The sequence below is a fragment of the Diceros bicornis genome, chromosome 2, assembly GCF_020826845.1.
Source record: "Diceros bicornis minor isolate mBicDic1 chromosome 2, mDicBic1.mat.cur, whole genome shotgun sequence".
Classification (NCBI taxonomy): domain Eukaryota; kingdom Metazoa; phylum Chordata; class Mammalia; order Perissodactyla; family Rhinocerotidae; genus Diceros; species Diceros bicornis.
In genome coordinates, this window is record NC_080741.1 from 42,897,498 (window position 1) to 42,920,211 (window position 22,714).

Genomic DNA, 22,714 nt, shown 5'->3' on the forward strand with positions numbered 1-22,714 from the left:
AAGAGGACTACAAGATGAAAAGCATTGTTAGGAATAAAGAGGAGTTTTGCTCAATGATAAAAGGAACAATTCATTTGAAAGCTATAACAATCCTGGACCTATATGAATCTAACAACATAGCCTTCTCAGTATATAAAGAAAACACCACAGGGGTTCTGAGCAGACAACAACAAATATACTATCGTAGTGGGAGGTTTTAACATATCTCTCCCAGAAAGTGATGTATCCAACGGACAAGAACTTTCTAAGTCTATAGGAAAACTGAACAACACAATATGCTTTATATAATGGACATATATAGAATTCTACTCCCAATAATTTAAAACATATAGTGTTACTGAAAACCATACAAATGTACTTCAGGTGGTTAATGGACAAACTGTAGTATATCCATACAAGGAAACACTATTCAGCAATAAAAAGGAATGAATTATTGATACATGCCCACAACACAGATGAATTTCAAACACATTATTGCTGAATAAAGAACCCAGACTCAAAAGGTCACATATTATATTACTCCACTTATATGATATTCTGGAGGAGGCAAAACTACAGAAACAGACTAGTGATTGCCAGGGTCTGAGCAACAGAGGATGATAGAACTGATCTGGTTCTATTGTGGTGGTGGTTACTTGACTCTATGCGTCTGCTAAAACTCATAGAACTGTACATCAAAACCAGGAATTGTACTGCATGCAAACAAATTTTTTAATTAAATTTTAAAAGCATAGACTATTCAAGCTCAATAAAATATCTACAAATTTGACCAAGTACATGGCCACAAAGGAAATCTTGACTTAGCAGAGATCAATATCATACACACCAAATTTTCTAACTACAGTGCAATAAAAACCTAAATTAGTTATAAAAATTTAGCTCCCAAATTCATACTTTTGGAAACCAAGAAAATAAGTGGGTCAAAGAATATCATAATAGAAATAAATAAAAATAAGTGGGTCAAAGAATATCATAATAGAAATCACAAAATATTTAGAGCTAAATAACAAAATTTTTAAATATGAAAAATTGTGGAACATAGCTAAAGTGGCATTTGGAGTAAAGAGTATAGTTTTAGATACATATATAGAAGACAGTAATTTGCTAAAATAATAAGCTAACCATTTTGCTCAAGAAGTTAGAAAAAGGACAAAGAAAACCAAAGTAGAAATAAGGAAATATAATTGCAAACAAAGGCGCATTGCAGAGAGGACTATTAATAAAATGACAATAGAATTGTGGCTGAGTCAGACAACAAAACTATGAAAAAAATGCAAAATCCAATCAGGCGGAAAACAGATAAATTGAAGCCAGTCAAGTGAAGAAGGAAATTAGACATATTCCAACCAGGACGTAGAATTTCGTTCCCCCAAATCAGGTGATAAAAAATGGAGATTATAACTAAAATTGGTGCCCAGGGAACATGTGAAGAACTTGTTTATAAATCTTGACCCCCCTGAAAGGCTTCAGCTGGGCCCACCCATGCCCGCCGGGTCCCTGGCATGGACAAGGCCCAATTCTAAGAAAGGGCTTAGTGTGCACCAATCTGTGACTCAGGTAGAATTGGCCTAGATGGGAAGTTCTCAGGACCCCAAAGAGCTTTTATTTTCATGGGTTGTAGCTACCAATACTTAATGCATTTGAATTTAAAACTGAGAATTAAAGAAAACTTTATTCATTTAAAGATAACAATAATAAATCCAATACACCATTGTTTGCAAACAATGCAAAAATGAGAACAATCCAAATATCCACAAATACAGAAATGCATAAGTGAACCATAGTCTATTTCTACGATAGAATACTATACAGCTTGTTTTTAACTAAATCTATAGATAATAACATGGGTAAATGTCAGGGAAAAAAACACACTTGAATGAAAAATGCAAGTGGCAAAAGAACTGAATATACAATACCATTTATGTAAATTTTTTAAAAGGCAGGTAAAAATAAATTGGTAGAAATGATCTTTCGATGCCAGCCTGAATTTGAACTTATTTCAGTGGGCATTCAGGCTTGAATGAATGAGTCATCAAAAGACTCTGAGCAGAAAACCCACACCTCTGCTATAAGATCAGTCTAGCAGGTTCTTAACCTGGGGTCCACAGACCGAAACCAGGGGGCTTGTGTCCTTGCATGGAGGAAAAATACATCTTTATTTTCAGGAAACGGAATGTTTCCTCCAATTTTGAGCGTAGTCAACAAAGCATAATGGTATTGGCAGGACCTGTGACTTTGTCACCAATAGAAATCACAGATATTTCCATATCGCATTGTGGTAGATGACTTTAAATATCCCTTACACTCACCACACTTTGAAATTAGGCTTCAGATCTGCTGCTGGATCTCATTACTTAACGAGTTAATAAAGAAGCCCATATATGTTTCATCACAGATTTGATTTTTAAAACATTTTGAAAATGCATTTCAATATAAATGTTTCCTTTGTAATTCTATGTGTTTCATCTTATACATGTAAAAAAATGATTCTGAGAATGTCTATCAGTCTCACCAGACTGCCAAAGGGGTCCATGGCACAAAAAATGCGAAAACTATGTAAGATGGCTACTAGTGGGGAGGTGGGGGCAGATCTCTGCAGGCTGCTGCAGCGGTCTGATCCAGGGACAGCAGGGCCCGGTGGACGGTGTGAAGGACAGGGGTGAAGCTCAGTCCAACGAGTGTCTGACTCATTTCCTGCCCAACCCAGCACCTAGAACTTAGCACAATGCCCGGAACATAGAGGCCGCCAAGTCAAATTGTCAAATGAATGGAAAACGGAACTGGGGTGGGAGGCAATTGTGAAGTGGAATATGCTGGGTCTGTCCAGGAAGTGGGCTTTTGAGGCTAGAAAGAAGGAAGGGTCAAAGGGAGTAGAAGCTGTTGCATCAAACCCGGCTGCACTCCAGGGAGGTCTGGCACTAGAGCAGGTGTAGGAGGATAGAGACTAGCAGGGAACCTACCGAAGGCGAAGGGCTCGTTCCTCTTCTGAGGCTCCAGACAGTCTGGAATCACACATTGCTCTTAGCTTTTAATTTCGCTTATCTTGTTTCATATTTACCTTTTCTCCTTTATACATGGGACTCTTGAGCCACTGTGACAAAGCACATTTGTGAGTCTTCCTGAAGCCCAACAAAAGCAGATTGGAGTGAGGCTTTTCCTAGCCCAGAACTTGCATTGCAAGTGACAGCTAGCCCTATGTGACAGTACCCAGGCAAGACCTGGATTTGGAGCCAGAACTGTAGAATTAAAGGAAAGGCAATAGGGTTTTGTAATGGTTAATTTTATGTGTCAATTTGACTGGATCATCAAATGCCCAGCTATCTGGTCAAACAGATACTGGCAGAGTAAGGAGAATTCACTCTCTGCCTGACTGTCTTCAAGTTGGGACACTGATCTTCTTCTATCTTCAGCCTTGGACTCAGATTGAAACTTATACCATCAGCTCTCCCGGTTCTCATGCCTTCAGACTCAGACTGGAATTACACCATTAGCTCTCCTGAGTTTCCAGCTTGTGAACTGCAGATCCTGAGATGAGCCAATTCCTTATAATAAATCTCTTTATATATATATATATATATAAATATATATATATAAATATATCCTATTCATTCTGTTTCTCTGAAGAACCCAAACTAATACAGATTTTTAGAAATATCAGATGAAAATGGTCTTTGTCTGCAACTCTCCACCTACAAAAATGTTACAAAACCGTAAATTCAGAGAAAAATTATTTGTTCCTTGTGCTTTATTACACTTGTTAATCAACTAAAGAACATCAAGAAAAATGAGGTAATGAACTTTAGTAGAACTTAAGTTGGGCTGAAATGGTAGAGGTGAGGACTGCTTTGCTGGGGAGCAGGAGTTGGGGTTGTCTGGGGCACGTGCTTGCATACACACACACCTGCTCCCCTTCCTCCTCATCCACTCTTCATGACCTCTGGCAATTTGACTTCCACCCCAAGGCTGTACCCTTAGACCTTTACTCTTAGTCACTTCTAGTGTCTCCCAAAACTCTAACATCTGTAGCCTTGAGTTTTCAAAAATAATGGAATCATAGACAATCTGATTCCACCCAATGCCTTTATTTCACAGATGAAAAAACTCAGGATCCTAGAAGTCTAGAGATGTGTCCAGGGTCATGTATTTCCTGGTAATTAGTGGAGTTGAGACTAGAAGCCAGGTTTCCTAAATACCAGTCTAGCATTATCTTGGATAACCTGGTTGTCCCTCTGGTCTATATTCTAGTTAGCTATGAACCCTCTCCAATTAGATATCCTCTATTCAATTCAGATGCTATTAGCCTCAACATACAGTCAGAGACAGAAGTCACTTGTAAAAATGTTGAGCCTTAAATGGAAAACTGAGAGAAACTATTTATTATATGAGATAGTCAAAGGATTAATATCCTTAATCTGTAAAAGAGCATGCTGCTCATTCAACACATATTTATTGAGTGTTTACTAGGTACTCAACAGAGCTCAACATTCAGAATACAATGGTGAGTAACAATAGCATGGTATCTACTTGCATGGAGTTTACTGTCTATTGGGCAGTAATCAGACTAATCAGAAATTACTGTTGGGAAAGGCAATCATGTGCAGCTTCTTGCCTTCTACATAGAAGGGCAGCCCTGGACCTGGAACATTTCCTTACAAAACGATAAAAAGCCCTCACGGCCTGTATTGGCCATATCCTTCCGCTCTGGAATATCTTTCCCTGTTTGGGTTTGATGTGTACCTCTTTGTTCTGCTTAAGCACATGAGTCAATGGCCCTCAGCCATGCCCTCAGCTTTCTGTATTTCAGACCCCATGGGGAGGAGTCGGGGTCCTTCTTCACATGAGGGGTACATCTGCTGTGGGGCAAGACCCAGTGGCCATGGGAGACGGATACTCACTATTGAAGCTGATCTTGCTCTGTTTCTTCTCTATGTGAGGAAAGTGCTGTTCCTTCTAGTGCCTATGCGAGTCATCTCTTTCTTGGCGACCCTGACACCTGAAAACCATGCAGTGGGTTGACATCCTGGGACTGCTCCTCCTCGTAGTAGGCGACAGGTGTCACTCACTTGATAGTTTGGCTCAGCAAGAAGAATCGCCAACAAAGCACACAACGGCATGGTGGAGATGCAAGCATTCATCAGTTCAGTCATCTTAGGATAGCATGGCTCCCCCAGGGGTGACAGGCTAACTGAGGTGCTGCCCTTCCTCTGGCCACATGGAGATAAGCGGGATGTAGACAATCTCCCTGTCAATAGGCATGAGCTGGAGCAACGCATGAGGATGGAGATGTGAGAGGAGGGCCCAAAAAGAGTAAGGAAACTATACCCTGGCTCCTTGCCACTCTCACTTTCCCACACCAACTGCCAGCTCCACGGTATCCCAGGAGTGATGGTTAATTTTATGTGTCAATTTTGACTGGATCATGAGATGCCCAGATACTTGGTTAAACATTATTTCTGGATGTGCCTGTGAGGGTGTTTCTGGAAGAGATTAGCATTTGAATCAGTAAAGTGAGTAAAGCAGATTACCCTCCCCAATGTGAGTGGGTATCACCCAATTCATTGAGGGCCTGACTAGAGTAAAAAGTGGAGGAAGGGAGGACTCGCTCTCTCTGCCTGACTACTTGAGCTGGGACATTGATCTTCTGCTGTTCTTGGACAGGGACATACACCATCAGTGCTCCTTGTTCTCAGGCCTTCAGACTCAGACTGGAATTACGACCACCAGCTCTCTGGTTCTCAGGCCTTCAGACTGGGACTAGAACTTACACTATTGGTTCTCTTGGTTCTCAGGCCTTTGAACTCAGACTTGAACTACATCACTGGCTTTCCTGAGTCTCCAGCTTGTAGATTGCAGGTTATGGAACTTCTCAGCCTCCATAATTGCGTGGGTCAACTCCTTTGAATGAATGAATGAGCACATCGTATTGGTTCTGTTTCTCTGGAGAACCCTAATACACCAGGTGTCACAGATGACATCCAAGGGAGGTCGGGGACCCTAGTCAGGGAGCTCCGCCCGATCTGGGTCCCTTACAGGCCTCAAGTAAGACCTGTTTTCACTCTGTAAAACCATTGAAGGCGTTGCTGAAAACGAAACTGTTAGTCTTTCTCTGAGAGTGAAATACAAAAACTGAAAGACATGGGCAGAAGCCAGGGAATCCCATGCTGTTGGTTAGTGTACCTGTTTGGTGAGGGAGCATTGCAAACCCAAATATCTTGGTCTGAATGGCACAGTCTGAAGAAGCTAACCACTGACCTCTGCTGCGGTGCATTTTTGCCACATCGAACAGCACAACCAACAAGACAGAGACCAAGAAAAACCCATGCTGATCTCGATCTGGGTGGCAGGAAACATGAAGGCAGGGTTTCCTACTGTGGAGACTTCCCTAAAAGTAAGACCCCCTGGAAACCTGTCCACGAGGCCATAAGTGCCCTGCATGTGCAGGCAATAGACACTTGGTTATATGGTCCTGCTCCTGGACAGGATGTGGACAACATAGTCCTGTCCTCAACAGCTTTAGAGGTTCTCATAAGACCAGGGCTTCCTTAGTGGAAGGCCCCTCATCCCTCCTACTACCTTCAAGAATGATGGTAGAAGAGGCAGTGCAGAAACTCCACTACAACGTCCCATTTTGCTGTGGAAACAGCCAGATGATTTCAGCCACCGAGCAGGCCCAGATGACTGAAGCCCAGTAACAGGAAGCTACGCCCAAAAGGCCAAAAAGGGAACTCGAAGATGCTGGAGGGAATAGGAAGGAGGGGGCAGGGCTGAACTGCAGAGCAAGGTGGCTCTGGCTATTGAAATGGGGAATAGAGAAAACAGAAACCGATGAGTCCCCAGAAGATCTCCGCCAACGGTGTAAGGGGGAATGGGGTCCCTCTAAGTTAAAAGTTGAGGCTCTGGTTAGAGCCATAAAAGAGCAAGAGGAGGAGAACCCACAGGACTAGAAAGATCTCCTGTCCCACAGAGCAGCCCTCTGAGTCCCTGAAACAGTTTGGGGAAGGAGGCACACAAGAGGGGCCAAGGATCCCTGCACCCTGCCCAGGGCAGTGGAGAAGACAGTTCTGACTGTGAGCATGATGAGTCAGATAGGGAGAATGACCCTCCTTGGTGTATCCTGACCTTACGCCCTTCAAGATAAACTATCAGGCATGGGGCCAGCCTCTGGTTTGGACCAGCAGTCCTGTGCTCCTAGGAGAGGAAAAGGGGAAAAAGTGGGGGTTCGGATTTTTATAGGGCTCTTGGATACTGGTGCCCAAATGATAATGATCCCAGTCCCCCTAAGTTGGCGACCTTAGGGGGCTTCAGGAATGACACTGTGACCCATGGCAGGCAGGTGCTCATGTATTTACCGGTGGAGTCCCTTGGGCTATTTCAGGTGCTGATGATCATGGTTCCCACTGCTGAGTGTATTGTAAGTATTGACATTGTGGCTGCTTGTAACACAGAACATCATCCACACCTCAGGGGGTATGCTTTTCACAACAAAGGATTCAAGCCATACAGTGGGGTGCATTCACTCCTGCCCACCACTTAAGTTACCCAGCCTGGACAGGTTATTCAACAAAAGCAGTACTGCATACTGGGCAGAGGAAAAGACATTACCTGTTGATACAGGACTTGCTGCAGGCAGGAGCATTAGGCATCACCCTGTCCCAGTTAAACAGCCCAGTCTGGACCATAAAAAAGGCCTCAGGAGCTTGGAGGCTAACAGTGGACTACTGCAGATTGAATGCCAAGGTGCCACCCTTGGCCCCTGTGGTACCCAACATCATTGCCATCACCAAGGGAGTGGCACCCACACAGGAGACTGATACTCTGTTATGGATATGGCTAATGTCTTCTCCTCAATCCCTTTGTGGTTTGAAGATGAGGACCAATTTGTGTTCACATGGAACGACCTGCAGTATACTTTCACTGTACTTCTACAGGGAAACTTCAATTCCCTTGCAATATGCCACCAGTGATAGGTCTAGATCTGCAACAAGCCCAATTACCCCCAGAAGTACGTATCATCCTCTATATTGAAGACATCCTCATTGCCAGCATGACTAAGAAACAAATTAACCAGCCCCTATATAAGGTTGTAGATACTATGACACACAGGATTGGCTGTCAACTCTGATGAGATCCAGGGACCTGCTCAAAAGTGCAGTTCCTGGGAGCCACCTGGCCTGGTAATCAGAGGAGTATTCCAGATGAAGCTAAACAGAAACTGCTGTTCTGGGCAGTCCCCACCAACAAGAAAGAAGCTCCACAGCTGGTAGGCCTGCTTGGCTATTGAAAACAACATGTACCACACCTGGATATTCTTTTGTCCCTTTTAGTCAAGGTTACCCACAAGGCAGCCATCTTTGGATAGGGCCCCCAACAAGAGCAGACTCTAGAAGCCATGCAACATGCATTGGCATGGGCCCTGTCATTGGGACCAATGGAGCTTGCTATCCCTATGGAGCTACACGTTTTGACAACTTATCCATAAGGATTGGAGCCTGTGGCTACAAGAGACTGCTACTGGGGTGCATAGACCCCTTGGGTTTTGGAAACATATGTTACCAGAGATGACTGTGAAATACACCCCATTCAAATGGCAACTCCTAGCCTGCTATTGGGCCCTAATGGAAACAGAATGTCTGACCACTGAAGTGCCATATGTGATCTTAAAACCTGGGTGCCTATCCTCATATGGGTACTTACTGATCCTGCTAATAAAAGAGGATAGGCGGGCCGGCCCCGTGGCTTAGCGGTTAAGTGCGCGCGCTCCGCTACTAGCGGCCGGGGTTCGAATCCCGGGCGCACACCGACACACCGTTTCTCCGGTCATGCTGAGGCCGCGTCCCACATACAGCAACTAGAAGGATGTGCAACTATGACATACAACTATCTACTGGGGCTTTGGGGGAAAAAAAAAAGGAGGAGGGGAGGAAGATGGGCACAGATGTTAGCCCAGGGCCGTCTTCCTCAGCAAAAAAAGAGGAGGATTGGCGGATGTTAGCACAGGGCTGATCTCCTCACAAAAAAAAAAAAAAAAAAAAAAAAAGGAGGAGGATTGGCAATAGATGTTAGCTCAGAGCCGGTCTTCCTCAGCAAAAAGAGGAGGATTAGCACAGATGTTAGCTCAGGGCTGATGTTCCTCACAAAAAAAAAAAAAAAAAAGAGGATAGGCTTAGCAAAACTCCACCATTAAATGGAAATGTTACATCCAAGATCGAGCCATAGTGGGATTCCAGGGGGTCAGGTGACTCCACGAAATAGCTGCTTCACTGGAGGGGGCTGAACAGCCTGTAGGGAACACTCCTGTCCCTCCCTTAGCTAAGTGCAGGCCTTGGTTCAAAGATGTTCCAGCTGATGGTATGGCTTGGTTCACAGACAGATTTGTGAAACTCAAAGCTGACGGAGCCCAATAGACCTCTGTGGCCATCTGCTCTAAAGGTGGCCATTTTTTGACTAAGACCAGGTGAGGATGCTCTGCCTAATGAGCTGAACTCCATGCAATAGCGATGGCTGTGCAGGCCACTCCAACAGCACCTCCCTGCTACATATTTATAGATTCATGGGCTGATGCAAATCGGCTAGCCATATGGTCCCGTGACTGGCAGATTAAGGATTAGATTATTAAGGGCTCCCCTGTGTGGGATCAGGGACTGTGGCAGCAGCTTGTGGATTAGACAAGAGACCTATTTGTCACTCTTGCTGACACCCATAGCAAAGGACCATTCAAAAGAAACAAGAATGGAACTTGCAATCTGACTTAGCATGGGCTCAACAAATCACCATGGCTGTCTGTTGGGTCCACCACAGAATGGGACATGGAAATCCAACTCACATGCAAGACTGGGCCAAGGAAAGAGGCCAAGGAAAGAAAAAATGACAGCCAAAGAGACAACACAATCACCTGACTCCTGCCAGCAAGCCCAGGCCTTGCAACATGGCAAACGGCCACATCAACAGGGGTATCGGCCCCACGTGAGTGTGGCAAATTGATCACTTTGGACCACTAGTCCCCAGTCATGGGTTCCTGTGGTGCCTCACCACCATGGATCCATATTCCACATATGGGACCACCATTCCAACATGTCATGTAGATATGAGAACCACCACCGTGGCTTTAGAAAAACTCCTTTGCCATGTGTTTGGATATCCAGCAGGATTTCAACCCAATCAAGGCACTGATCTTACTGCACAAGCTGCCCGGCAATGGGCACACTCCCATGGCATAGGATGGACTTCTCCTGCTCCCTGTCACCCCCAGATGAATGGGGTGATAGAATGATGGAGTGGGTGGCTTGATCAACAAAACACATAGGCCATCAAGATGGACAACTTACCGCGTGGCACCCCCACCCATCAAAAGCCATTTGAACATTAAACGCTGCAATCCAGTGGAAGGGAAACATGGCACTGCAACCCTGTTGGGAAATACTGAGCTTGGGGTGGGTGAGGACCAGGCAGTTGCCTGATTAGACTATGCCTGAGAAATCCCAATCTAAGTGCACCCAACCATTTGTTTTCTTCTTACTTCCCACTGGAATGCACTCCCTGGGAGTGGTTTGCGGTCTAGACGACAGTGGTGTCACCAGTAGTGCCTCCAGATTCAAACCTGGAGGCAATGCTATCTTCAAGTACCTCCCCTCTGTTTGCCCCTGGGACTCTGATCCCTCGATACAGGTGGGTAGTATTACAGGATATGACAAATTTGTTCAGAATGTGCCCTCTCTTCCTGAGTTGGATGTCAGAGGCTGAAAGTTTCGGCTCAACAACAGGGGCAACAAATCTCTGCAGAAGTTGTAGCCTCGGTCCTGGGACAGACAGCCTGGGTAGCTGTACCTGAGCAATCTTCACCTTCATCACTGGACAAGAGAATCTCTGGCCTCAGGAAGTTCCTGGAGGGGGAGGGGGACAGGAATATTAATCTTTCCTTTTCTCATTCCTACAGATGCCTCTTCTATGCCTGACACAATACCTGATAAGAATCACCATGGCAGCAGCTAGAGGTGGCAAGCTCTAACGATGCTGGATTGCAACCCCAAACTGAACTCCCTCTTATCCCATACTCCCATTGTAATGGCCTGGTGGGCACACAACAACTTGGACCTTCCCCAAGCCTTCCAAAACCAACAAGACTCACTAACCTCTCTAGCCAAGGTGATGATGGACACCAGAACAGGCATTGATTACCTGCTGGTGGAACAGAGTGGTGTTTGTATTGTTGCCAGCACCTCTTCCTGTGTATATATCAATGATTCAGGGAAAGTAGAAACTGAGCTGAAGAAGATTTATGCTCAGGCAGGATGGTCATGAACAATATACCTGCAGGCCCCCTAGACTCATTTTTTGACCTCATCAATTGGCTTAATCCAGGCACTTGGGGTTCCTGGTTGAGGACCATCCACCTGGGAGGTCTGATAATCTTCCTGGGTCTGGTTCTCCTGGCGACCCTGGTAAGGTGCTGCCTCAAAATGACAGGGAGTCTCTGCAAACAAACCGCATCCATACGGGTTGTTCAGGGGCCTGCCAGACCCAGCTCTTCCCCCACATTCAGGGGTGGATGATGGTCCTATCAGATTTCATATGCTGTTTCAGCAGCCAAGCAAGGATCTGGGGCTGGACTGTTGGGAAAGACAATCATGGGCAGCTTCTCATCCACTGCCTGGTTGTGTAAGAGTGGCCCTGGGCCTGAAACATTTCCTTGAAATGAGATAAAGAGCCCTCACAGCCTATATTGGCCATATCTCTTTGCTCTGGCATATCTTCCCCTGTTTGGGTTTGCCGTGTACTTCCTTATTCTGCTTCAGCACATAGGTCAATGGACCTTAGGCATGCCCTCAGCTTTCTATATTTCAGAGCCTATGAGGGAGGGGATGGGGTCCTTCTGCAGCACAAAAGGGATATATCAGATCATCTCCCTTTGTTGACTATGGAGTAAGAGCTGCTGACCACAGGGGACGGACGCTGGCTATTGCAGCTGACCTTGTTCTGTCTCTTCTCTGTGTGAGTAAAGTGTTGTTCCATCTAGTGCCCATGTGAGTCATGTCTTTCTTGGCATCCCTGACACCTGCAAACCATGCAGTGGGTTGACATCCTGGGACTACTGCTCCCGGTAGTAGGCAACAGGTGTCATTTGCTCGACAATTACCATAATGAAACACTAGCTGAAGGAAAGGAATGCCCACTGAGAAAGGATGTAACTGAGGAACCTGACCATGTTGGAATTGTGACCCAGATGGGGGAGTGTAGGGTGGTATCAGTGAAGTGACTGAGCTGAGAAAGTATAAACAAGAGCTAACTACGGAGGATAGAAGAAGGGGCAGGCACTACAGGCAAAGGAAATTATGTGCAAAGGACCTGTGGCAGGAGGAAACACAATATATTTGAAAAACAGAAAGAAGGCTGGTATGCCCTCAGAGCATAAAGTGAGAAGAAAGATGTGGCTAAAAGAGACTGGAAAGGGAGGCAGGGACCAGAAAGGGCAGGGCCTTCTAGGTCATTGAGTATTTGAGTCTGTATCCATTGAGAAATGGACAGCACAGAAGAGTTTGTTAAGGAGAGTGTTGACACAGTGAGCGAGATTTGTTTTAAAGAGATGAGGCAAGTGGCGGTGGGCAAAAATGAATCGAAAGGGAGGAAGTGGACACAGAGATAAATGAGACCATTGCCAACATCCTGGAGAGAGAGAATGGTAGCTTAGACCAGTGGTTCTCAACCAGGGAAATTTTACCCCTCAGAAGACACCTGCAATGTCTCGAGACATTTTTGGTTGTCACATTGTGCATGGGGGATGCTACTGGCATTTAGTGGGTAAAGGTCAGGGATGCAACTAAATAAATATCCCACAATGCACAGGACTTCTCCCACAACAAAGAATTATCTAGACTGAAATATAAATAATGCCTAGATTGAGAAACCCTGGCTCACACTATGATGATGGTCACAATAGAGTACATGTTTGAGAGATAAATAAGAGGTTAAAATCAGCAGTAATTAATGACTGATTGATTACGAGGAATGAGGGGAAGATTATCAAAGATAACCCTCAGGTTTCTGGCTTGCTAACCTGGATGAGTGGGTGGGCCACCCACTGCGATGAAACACGCTGGAGGAGATGATGGTTTGGTGGAGGAGGATAAGGAGCTCATCTTTAAACCTAGTAAACTGAGATGTCTTTAAGACATCTAAAAGAAGTCAAAGAGGCAATTCTCTTAGTTCTACAACTCAAGAGGGGAAGCCTGAGCAGGAGATGCGCCTTTGAGATGCTTCTGTCAATAGAACGGGAGCCATGGGCTTGAATGAGTTAATCTAGGAAAAGAGCAAAGAGTGAGGAGAAAAGAGGGCCCAGGACTGAGTCTTGAGAAACTCCTGGGAAAGGAGCACAAGCCAGCAAAAACCAGGTAGAGAGGTGGAAAGAAAACTGGGGCATGTCACATCCCAGCAGCTTCGAGTGGGTCTATTTCCCCCACACCTTCGCCAACATGGAGCACCACAGATCTTTTTAAGCTTTGCTAAACCGATCAGTTAAAAAAAAATCTTGTTTAAAGATATCAAAATTTTAATTGACAATTTTGGGGTAAGTAATGAGATTAAGTATCTTTGCCATGTTTATTGGCCATTTAAATTTCTTTTGTAAATTGGCCAATGCATGTCATTTGTTCATTTTTCTATATTAAATATTCATATTTTTATAGATTTGTATGACCTTAGTATATATGATGATTTTTCACTCTTTGCTATCACATTCTTAAATATTTCCCCACAGTTTATCCTTTTTTTTTTTGAATGTCTTTTTCCATGCCGTTGTTTAACATTTTTATGAACTCAAGATTGTTGACTTTCTCTTCCTGCTTTGATCTCATGCTAGAAGAAGCTGTTCCTTCCCAAGGATCATAAAAATATTCTCCTATATTTTCTTAGGATATTAAATCATTTTTTATATTTAAACCTTTAATCTAGCTAAAATCTATTTTTGTGTATGATGAGTGATTGGGATTTTTTTCCAAATGGTGAGCCAGTACTTTCAACACCAGTTATTGAAAAATACATTCTTTCAATCTCCTTTTATGTTATACTAAATCCCATATCCATTAGTCTGATATTGGGCTCTCTCTTTGTTCTTTAGATCTCTTGGTATATCCCTGTGCCCAAACCAGGCTGTTTTAATCACTACAGCTTTATGGTATAGTTTGATATCTAGTAAGGCAAATATGTATTATTTTATAATCAGGAAAAACCATAAAGGTTTGTGTAGATATGTATGTGTACATATATGTGTTTATTCCTACATGTAGAGGGTTGATGTGTGCAGGTGCGTGTGTTCTTACACACAGAAGGTTGATGGAGAAGTACTTTTGACTAGGACTGGTTTGGGAGCCGCGAAGAAGTTTGAGACAGTGGCTGGAGCACAGAGTTTCCAGGGAAGTTTGGAAGAATAAAAGGAGAATTGGAGACTATAGGGCTCTCAAGGGGGGGTTGCTACTCACGCATACGAGGCCTGTAGACTGAAGGAAGCAGAGAGGAAAGCTGGTGACATGAACCGACCTGCGTTGTTTTTAGACACTAGCACCAACTCCATTTCAAGGCCCAACCTTTTCTCAGCTCCCTGGAAACCACTGGGGATGTTAAGGTCAGCCATTCATCCCCTGGAGCCCATGTTACTGACCTCAGGTCTGGGCGCAGCGTCAGCAGCTGTTTGAAGGTTTATGGCCGCCTGGGTGCAGGGAGTCCCTCAGCTTTCAGTCATATGCTTCACCTTTCACTGGCTCACAGTTTTCAAAGAAAATAAGTCTTGAAATTCATCAAGCGTTCACTGAATGTCTGGCACCCCCAATGCAGGCCCTGTACAAACCCGCCATCCAGGGCCAATTTCCATCCAACCTCGGGTGAGTGACTGCTGTTCTTGTGCTTACACACACACACACACACACACACCCTTAGCTTGGGACTCTCCTCTCTGGGCTCAGAGGTCTCAAAGCTTCTCTAAAGGCCCTCTTTGGCCCCACCTGCACAGGACAGGAAACCAGTGGCACACGAGGCCTAGCTCTCCAGGAGATGACAGGCAGGCCCAGGACATAGGTGGAGACTCAGCTCTTCCTTCCAGATATTCAGGAGCCACAAGGAGGGGCGGTCCAACAGAAGCCTGTTTAGGCCTCTTGCTGGGATTATTCCAAGAGCCCTTGGGGTCACTCAGAGGAGCCAGGAAGCTGCCTGCTGCTGCATTAAAAACAGATTCCTGGGGCATTTGAATCGCTGCATTTTTGTCATCTTTCCTATTTGGCCCCTTCCAGGCAGCGTTTGTCCTGAATTTTGGCCTGACGACATCCATATAAAATGTGGTATGGGAGAGCATTGCTCAGTAACCAGTGAGAATGTCCGTGCGCACAGCCAAGGCGGTTCTGCTAAAATATCTGAGAAGGAAAATCTGTTCCTGGCCCAGGTGACCCAGGGACCAGTTGCCTACTCACCTCACCCCCAACAGTGCAGGTGTTTACCGGCCTCTACTCCACAGAAAGATGTGACACCGGGCCCATCTGTGTGCACCCACAGAGTGCCCAGTCTCTGCCCTGCCCTTCCCCCACTATCCGGCCACTTAGGCTTGGGGTGATGGTGGAGGAGACTAAAAGAGAGATCAAAAGGTTCTTGTCCTTGGGGCCGCGCGGTCGGTGGCGGTTAAGTTCCTGCACTCTGCTTTGGCGACCTGGGGTTGGGGGTTTGGATAGGATCCTGGGGGCGGACTTATGCAGAGCTCATGAAGCCATGCTTTGGCGGCATCCCACATGCAAAGTAGAGGAAGGCTGAGACAGACAGACAGCTCAGGGACAATCTTCCTCACCAAAAAAAAAAGAACCATACAAAAATAGAAAGGTTCTTGGCCTCGACATTGATGGAAGAGAGAGGCAGGCAATGGACACCTACCCCTCTTCCCCAGATAGGTCCGGCTAGATTGTGGGGGAGAGCCGAGGCCGAGGCCCCCCCCCCACCCCGGCACTGTGGGTTGAGTTGATGGTGGAGTGAACTAGAAGAGGGAAGGTGAAGAGGTGCTCGGCCTTGAGCCGACTGAGGAGGCGGTCCCTGGTCGCGGCCGCCCCGCCCCCGCCCCGCCCCGCCCCCGCCCCGCTCCTCTGCCACCGGCTGCCACTGCGGCAGCGCCGGTCGCCCTCCTCGGATCGTCAGCGTACAGGTGAGGACAGGGGACCCCGCGCCCGAGCCGCCGAGGAGGGAGCGGGCAGCTTCGTGAGTCTGTGAGCTGGGAGAAAAGGAAAAGGAATCGGATTCCGCAGAGGGCGGGAGGGACCGAAGGACGCTAGCCCCAAATCCTCAGGCGGCGGGGAGGTGGTGCCTGCCAAGCCCGGAGAAGAGGACGCGTCCTTACCGAGCGCCTCTGTGAGTCCGGAGATGCGCTGGGCGCATAGATGCCTTTGCTGCGCGGGGACGCAGTCTAGAGTGGGGCCTCCTAGATTCTGGGGCCCTGGATTCCGGGGAGCCCAACGTCCCCTTGCAGTTGTTCAGCCAGCAGCTCAAGGTACCGCTCCTGGGTATTGAAAGGGCGACTCCAGGCTCGCGGGCCGGGAACACGCACAGAAACCTCCCTTGCTGGGGTGCTTTCAAGAACAGCCTTGCCTCAGCCCTGTGAATGTTAATAATAGGTGGAGAATTTGTTCTGCACGGGGTGGTGTGTACAGGTGGAAAAATCTGCAGGAAAAGATTGACTTATTTTTTGAAAATTTTTTCAGTTTAAAATTTCAGCTAACCCGTTCTTCCTTTTCTTGTGTCTGGGGAGGTGACACTAGAATGTAAGCCCATCTTTGGGTCTATCTCTGAAGTTCTAGGTTCATCTGTCCCCCATGAGGTTTTGGTTTGGAAGAAGTGAAGTGGGTTTGTGTTTTAACACTGTGCAAGTTTCTTGAACTCCTTAAGTCAGGGGCCATAGACACACTGTTGTTCTGTTTCTCTCCCTGCAGCTGGGAGGAAGGATGTTCACTGTGCTGACCCGCCAACCTTGTGAGCAAGCAGGTTAGTATCTCCACAGTCAGCAAGTGTGATTTTGTCAAGTCCCATGAAAATCCGAGCCTCAGCCCACGGCTTTTCATCCATGGCCCCTGCAAATGACTGTCTAACCTCTTTGGTTTGAGACTCAGTTGCTCATCGGGCTCACACCACCAGCATTCCTCAGATAAAAGTAATGCTTTTCATCAAAGCTGTGCAAAGCAAGGACTAACATGCATGTGTGGCTTAAATGGTTTTTCCGGTTTGCATAATCCATTAATTTGGCCCTTGTGGTTTCCCTTACCCAGCTGTGTGTAAGGTTTGCTTTAGAATATTGTTGATTTTGTGATGAATTGTAAAGTACTTGGATCTTTCCTCTGTTTTCATCCAAGTGTTGTTGCTGGCACAGCACCTACAGCATCCCCCACCCCCCACCATGGGTCAGCGTCGTTACCATTGATACTGCAGGCACATGTGCAGAATTCTCTCTCTCACACACACACACATACACACACTCACACACAGACACTTCCAGGCTTGCCCTGCCTGCCTGCCTGCCTCTGGAGCACTTTTTGCAGTAGGGCCTGGCCTCTCCACTGTCAGGTAGACACCTTATAATTACAGTGTTTGTCCAGCCCTAATGACAGCACAGCTCTAGGTTGCATTCCCTAAATGAATGAGACCCGGTCTAGTCCATTTTGCTTTGTGATAGGCTTTTCGACTGGGGCAAGGGTTTGCTTGAGATAATCATAGCTTTTTACCTGAAAACTGCTGAAGCACAGAGGACTGAGGAGGCCAGCCATGTGGCTGTGGTCAGGAGACTGCTTACATATCACCCCCTCCTGCCCCATGGACAGATGTTCTTTGGTCATGCCCCTAAATTGGGTGTTCTTGTCTTCCAAAAGGATGTGATTTTAGGATAGTAGGGGCAGTTTAAAGAATCTTTTTTTGTAAAGGGAAATTGTACCTAAGGGGTTGGTTTACTTTGATTGCCAGGTTTTCTCCAAAACACTTTGAAATTTTAACACATACTGTAACACACACATACAGACTAATTTGTTACATTCCTTCCAGAAGACAAGTTTAACTTGGCAGATTAAACCTTTACCATGTCTTGTTAGGGAGGGAAAAAATCTCTTAAATCTCTATAACTGAAATCGATATATGCATTCTTTTTTTTTTTTTTTGTGAGGAAGATCAGCCCTGAGCTAACATCCACGCCAATCCTCTTCTTTTTGCTAAGGAAGACCGGCCCTGAGCTAACATCTATTGCCGATCCTCCTCATTTTTTTTTTTCCTCCCCAAAGCCCCAGTGGATAGTTGTATGTGGAGACTGCACATCCTTCTAGTTGCTGTATGTGGGACGCGGCCTCAGCATGGCAGGACAAGCGGTGCGTCCGTGCGTGCCCGGGATCCGAACCCAGGCCGCCAGTAGCGGAGCTCGAGCGCTTAACCGCTAAGCCAGGGGGCTGGCCCCTGATATATGCACTCTTTAAAAGTTGATACAAAAATTTGCCTCTCTGAATAAAGTGATTCCTGGCTGGTTCATGTACTTTTATCCACAATCACAGAAAAATGATCTAGGACCCCTTGAGAGGCTCTGAAGGTCAACTCCATAGTGGTTGGCCTCCCTCCAGTCGCTGTCACAAACAATTCTGCAATGAGTAACTTTCTGTATGAGTCATTTTACACATGAGGGGCTAGTTCTGTGGAATAAATTCCCAGAAGGGGGATTGCAAGTCAGATGGTGTACACATTCGCAATTCTGGTAAATATTGACAAGTTGCCTTCCCTTGGTGCTGTGCTAATTTACATTCCCAGTGACAAGGTAGGAGAATTAAGGTGTTAAGTGACCACCTTTGAAGTCAGGATGTGTCTGTGGCAGCATCTCTACTGCAGGGGAGTCAGATGGGGCAGAAAGAGGTGGCTGTTCGGAGCCATTGAGACCCACTGCGTGAGTGGACTCCCCAGGTAATAAGTTTTGAGGTGACTGGATATTGAGCCTGAATCTAATTCTATATGGTGGTATACATGTGTCTTTTTTTTCTTCCAGGCTTATGTCTCCCAGACATAGTGAAGGAGGAAAGCGTAGGTTATGTTGATCTAAAAATAAATGTTCTAGAATAGGACAGGATCTAGCCCATTGCTCTTCAATAGAACTTTCCGTGATGATGGAAATGTTCTGTAACTGCGTTGTCCAATTGGTAGCCATTAACCACAAGTGGTTATTAAACATTTGAAATGTGGCTAGTGAGACTGAGGAACAGAGTTTTTTATTTTATTTAATTTTAATGAATTTACATTTAAATACCCAATTGGTGAGAGACATGTTGGGATTCTCTGAATCCAGTGATCTTTCTGTTATGCTAGTATTTATCCTATTCAGCCATTTGGGTGTTACCATTTGTATTTATGCCATAATAGTTCTACCAAGACTATTATTAGGTCAACATTTTAATTGAATGTCTTTTTATCTTTTAAAAAATTAGGTATAATTTATATACACTGAAATGGATAGATCTTAAGTTATGCCCCTAAGTTGGATATTCTTGCCTTCCAAAAGGATGTTTTTAGGATAGGGGCAATTTATAAGACTTTTTTTTTTTTTTAAGAGAAATTGTACTTAAGGAGCTGGTTTACCTTGATTTTCAGATTTTTCCCAAAAAACTTTGAAAGGTTTGATAAATTCTGACAAATGCACAGACCCATATACCCCATAATGCTGTTAAGATACAAGGCATTTCCATTACCCCAGAAAGTGCCCATGTGTTCCTTCCCAGTGAATCCCTGTCCCAGACCCCCAGGCAATCACTGTTCTGATTTCTGTCACGTGCCTGTTTTAGAACTTCACATAAATGGAATCATTTCAGTATAGTACAGTAGCAGTTTCTTTTTTTTTTCAATCTACTTGCTACTTTATTTACGAAATTTTCATTAGCCTACACTGGTTTATTAAGACTCAAGTAAATATCTGCTCATAATCATCTAGTTAAGCAATATTAGTTTAAATTTAATAAATAGACTTAGTCCCTTATGATACATTATATATTATTATATAATACATATACAATTATATAATTATTCAGAGGCTATATATTTAGTTGAAGATTATTCATATGCTTCATTTTTTTTTTTTTTTTTGCTTTTAAATGAGTGGATATCGTTTACATGTTATGATTAAAATACAAATAGCAGAGATTACATGCCCTCTTTGGGAGGGAACACATGGATTAAGTCATTTGTGAAGGTGTAGGTGAAACCCTATGCCTTCACTGTAGACACAGGAAAAATGACTGAGGTTGAGTTCTTATTGAGAACCCAAATATTTTAGAAATTCAGACATGTTACCATTTGCTTAACAAAAGTCACCTTTATAATCATTGATTATATCTGAAGTACAGTATTAATTTCTTTTTATTTATCTGAGATTATTTTTAAATTAAATATTATATCACCTGCTTTAATAGAAAACCCATATTTTTCAAATCTACATTGAAACAAATGTTATTGTAAATCATCTCCGGGACAACCAGTCATATGCATAATATGCTTTGGGAAATACCAGAAAACTGAACCAAGCATACCCTCCCACAAACACTGTTTTAGTCCACTCCTTGAAGGAAAGATAAGTTGGTATTGGAGTCCAGTTGCCACTCCACCTTAAAACTGTGGGTCTCGGGCCGGCCCCGTGGCTTAGTGGTTAAGTGCGCGCACTCCGCTACTTGCGGCCCGGGTTCAGATCCGGGTGCGCACTGACACACTGCTTGTCCAGCCATGCTGAGGCCACGTCCTACATACAACAACCAGAAGGATGTGCAACTGTGACATGCAACTATCTACTGAGGCTTTGGGGAGAAAAAGGGAAAAAAAAAGAAGGAGGATTGGCAATAGATGTTAGCTCAGGGCCGGTCTTCCTCAGCAAAAAGAGGAGGATTGGCATGGATGTTAGCTCAGGGCTGATCTTCCTCACAAAAAAAAAAAAAAAAAAAAAAAAAAACCAAAAACTGTGGGTCTCACTAAAGCCAGAGGAAGTGACATATGCACGCAGTTATGTTCCCAGTTCATGGATTCTATAAAGAAGTCCAGAACTTTGTTCCTGCTTTCCCCTCATGGGTCTTCTGGGTCTTCCCATTTTAGGCCTCAAGGCCTTCTCCCGAACTCCAGCCATCATCGCCTTGGTGTTCTTGCTTTTGAGTGTTGTGGTGCTTGTGGCTATCACGCTCATCCAGATTCACCAGAAGGAGGTCCTCCTTCCAGGACTGAAGGTACGTGTAAAGGGATTGGCATTGAAGGGAAGAAATGGGCTATGACATCACTTATTCTAAAGCTGTGAGTGAGAAGAAAAGAAAATCCTATCCCTCACCTCCAGCTGGAGCCAGGGGAAGCTGGTGTAAGACCCAAGGGAGAAGGTCTGGAAACGCTGGATTTGTGATGTTTGAGCCTACAGATTGATAGTAGTGACACCTTCTCCAAGGACTGTGTGACTTGCTTTGACTCTTGACTGTTAGAACTAAAGCTAGACTTTGCAACCAAGAATTACAGATGGCTACCAAAGATTTACCAGCTTGTTCGTTCCCCCGGACCGCACAACCCTGATCATGTGCAGAGACCAGGAGACCCAGGCTCCTCTTTTGGCCTAGCCTGGATGACCAAAAAATCAAGTACTAGAAAAGTCTCCTTGAACTGTATTTGTGCTACCTTTCTTGGATCTAGAAGTGTGCCACGATCCCTCTGACTCTTCTGCCCCAAAAATTACCCATGACCTTGTGCTCAGTTCCAGAGGCCTGTCTCAGCTCTTGATAAGTTCATCCCCAAATGGCCTCTTGGGTGGTCTCTGGTAGGCTGAGAATCATGTATATCACCCATGCCTTGGCTATAAGGATGATGGGAGGTGACCCCATGAGAGACTGTCAAATGAAAGGTGAAGAGAGTCAGTGAATCCTTCAATCATTTCGGGTAGAGGTCAGCAAACTTCTTCTGTAAAGGGCCAAATAGTACACATTTTAGACTTTGAGGGCCATTTATAGTCTCTGTTGCATATCTTCTTTTGTTTTTGTTTTTGTCTTCTTATGACTCTTTAAAAATTTAAAAACCCTTCTTAGCTGGGGTGGGGGCGGGGGTGGGTGTTGGGGCTAAGTAATTCAATTATTTTATTTGAATATCATTTGGCATTTACCCTTGACCTTGTGAGTCCATTCTCCATCTTCCTGCTGTTAGTGACTGTTCAAAGGCTATATTTGAAATAGAAATTTTTAGAAGATGAAAAAGAAACTAATATTGCTTTGGCTCTGTGAGTGAGTTTGATCTACCATTCTGAGGCCACTTTTCTAAAGGATTAAAGTAAAATCTCCTTTAGATAATGGTATTTGGCTCTTTTATAGGACATTTTACTTAAGAATCTCAGCCCCCAATGAATAACATGAATAAAAAAGAAAAAGAAAAAAATGCTTATGCAACTTTCCAGTGGTGAGAGGAAAACAAATTGCTTGTCCAAAGACATTAGCTAAGGCCAGAGAAGCTGTTTTCCCAGGCTCCAGGCGCTGCCTTCTTCTGTAAACTGTATAAAATCAGGATTGCAACTAGGAGTAATACCATCTCCTTACACTTTGTAAACTGCTGTTCAGTTGAGTGAGCATTTTCCCCTGAATTATCTCATTAAACCCTTGTGTCCACTATAGAAGGTGGACAGAGCAAGCACTGTCACCACCATTTTTCAAATGAGGAAACATAGGTTTGGCCA

The 22,714-nt window shown here is 44.8% G+C and overlaps 2 protein-coding genes across 6 annotated transcripts in view; both read left to right on the top strand.

Annotated features, from left to right (window-relative positions):
- The window catches only part of RPL14 (ribosomal protein L14), a 169,161-nt gene that overhangs the window by 87,715 nt on the left and 58,732 nt on the right, over positions 1-22,714 (top strand). The window lies entirely within an intron of this gene.
- ENTPD3 (ectonucleoside triphosphate diphosphohydrolase 3) overlaps positions 16,101-22,714 on the top strand; it is a 39,075-nt gene continuing 32,461 nt past the window's right edge. For 4 of the 5 annotated variants that reach the window (XM_058555501.1, XM_058555499.1, XM_058555500.1 and 1 more), the window contains exons 1-3: positions 16,101-16,168; positions 16,950-17,001; positions 21,112-21,239. In XM_058555501.1, the coding sequence (XP_058411484.1) occupies positions 16,962-17,001; positions 21,112-21,239 (168 nt within the window). In that variant the 5' untranslated portion in view covers positions 16,101-16,168; positions 16,950-16,961. Of the gene's footprint in view, positions 16,169-16,283; positions 16,372-16,949; positions 17,002-21,111; positions 21,240-22,714 lie in introns of those variants that run through there. The other variant, XM_058555511.1, reaches the window with a different exon arrangement.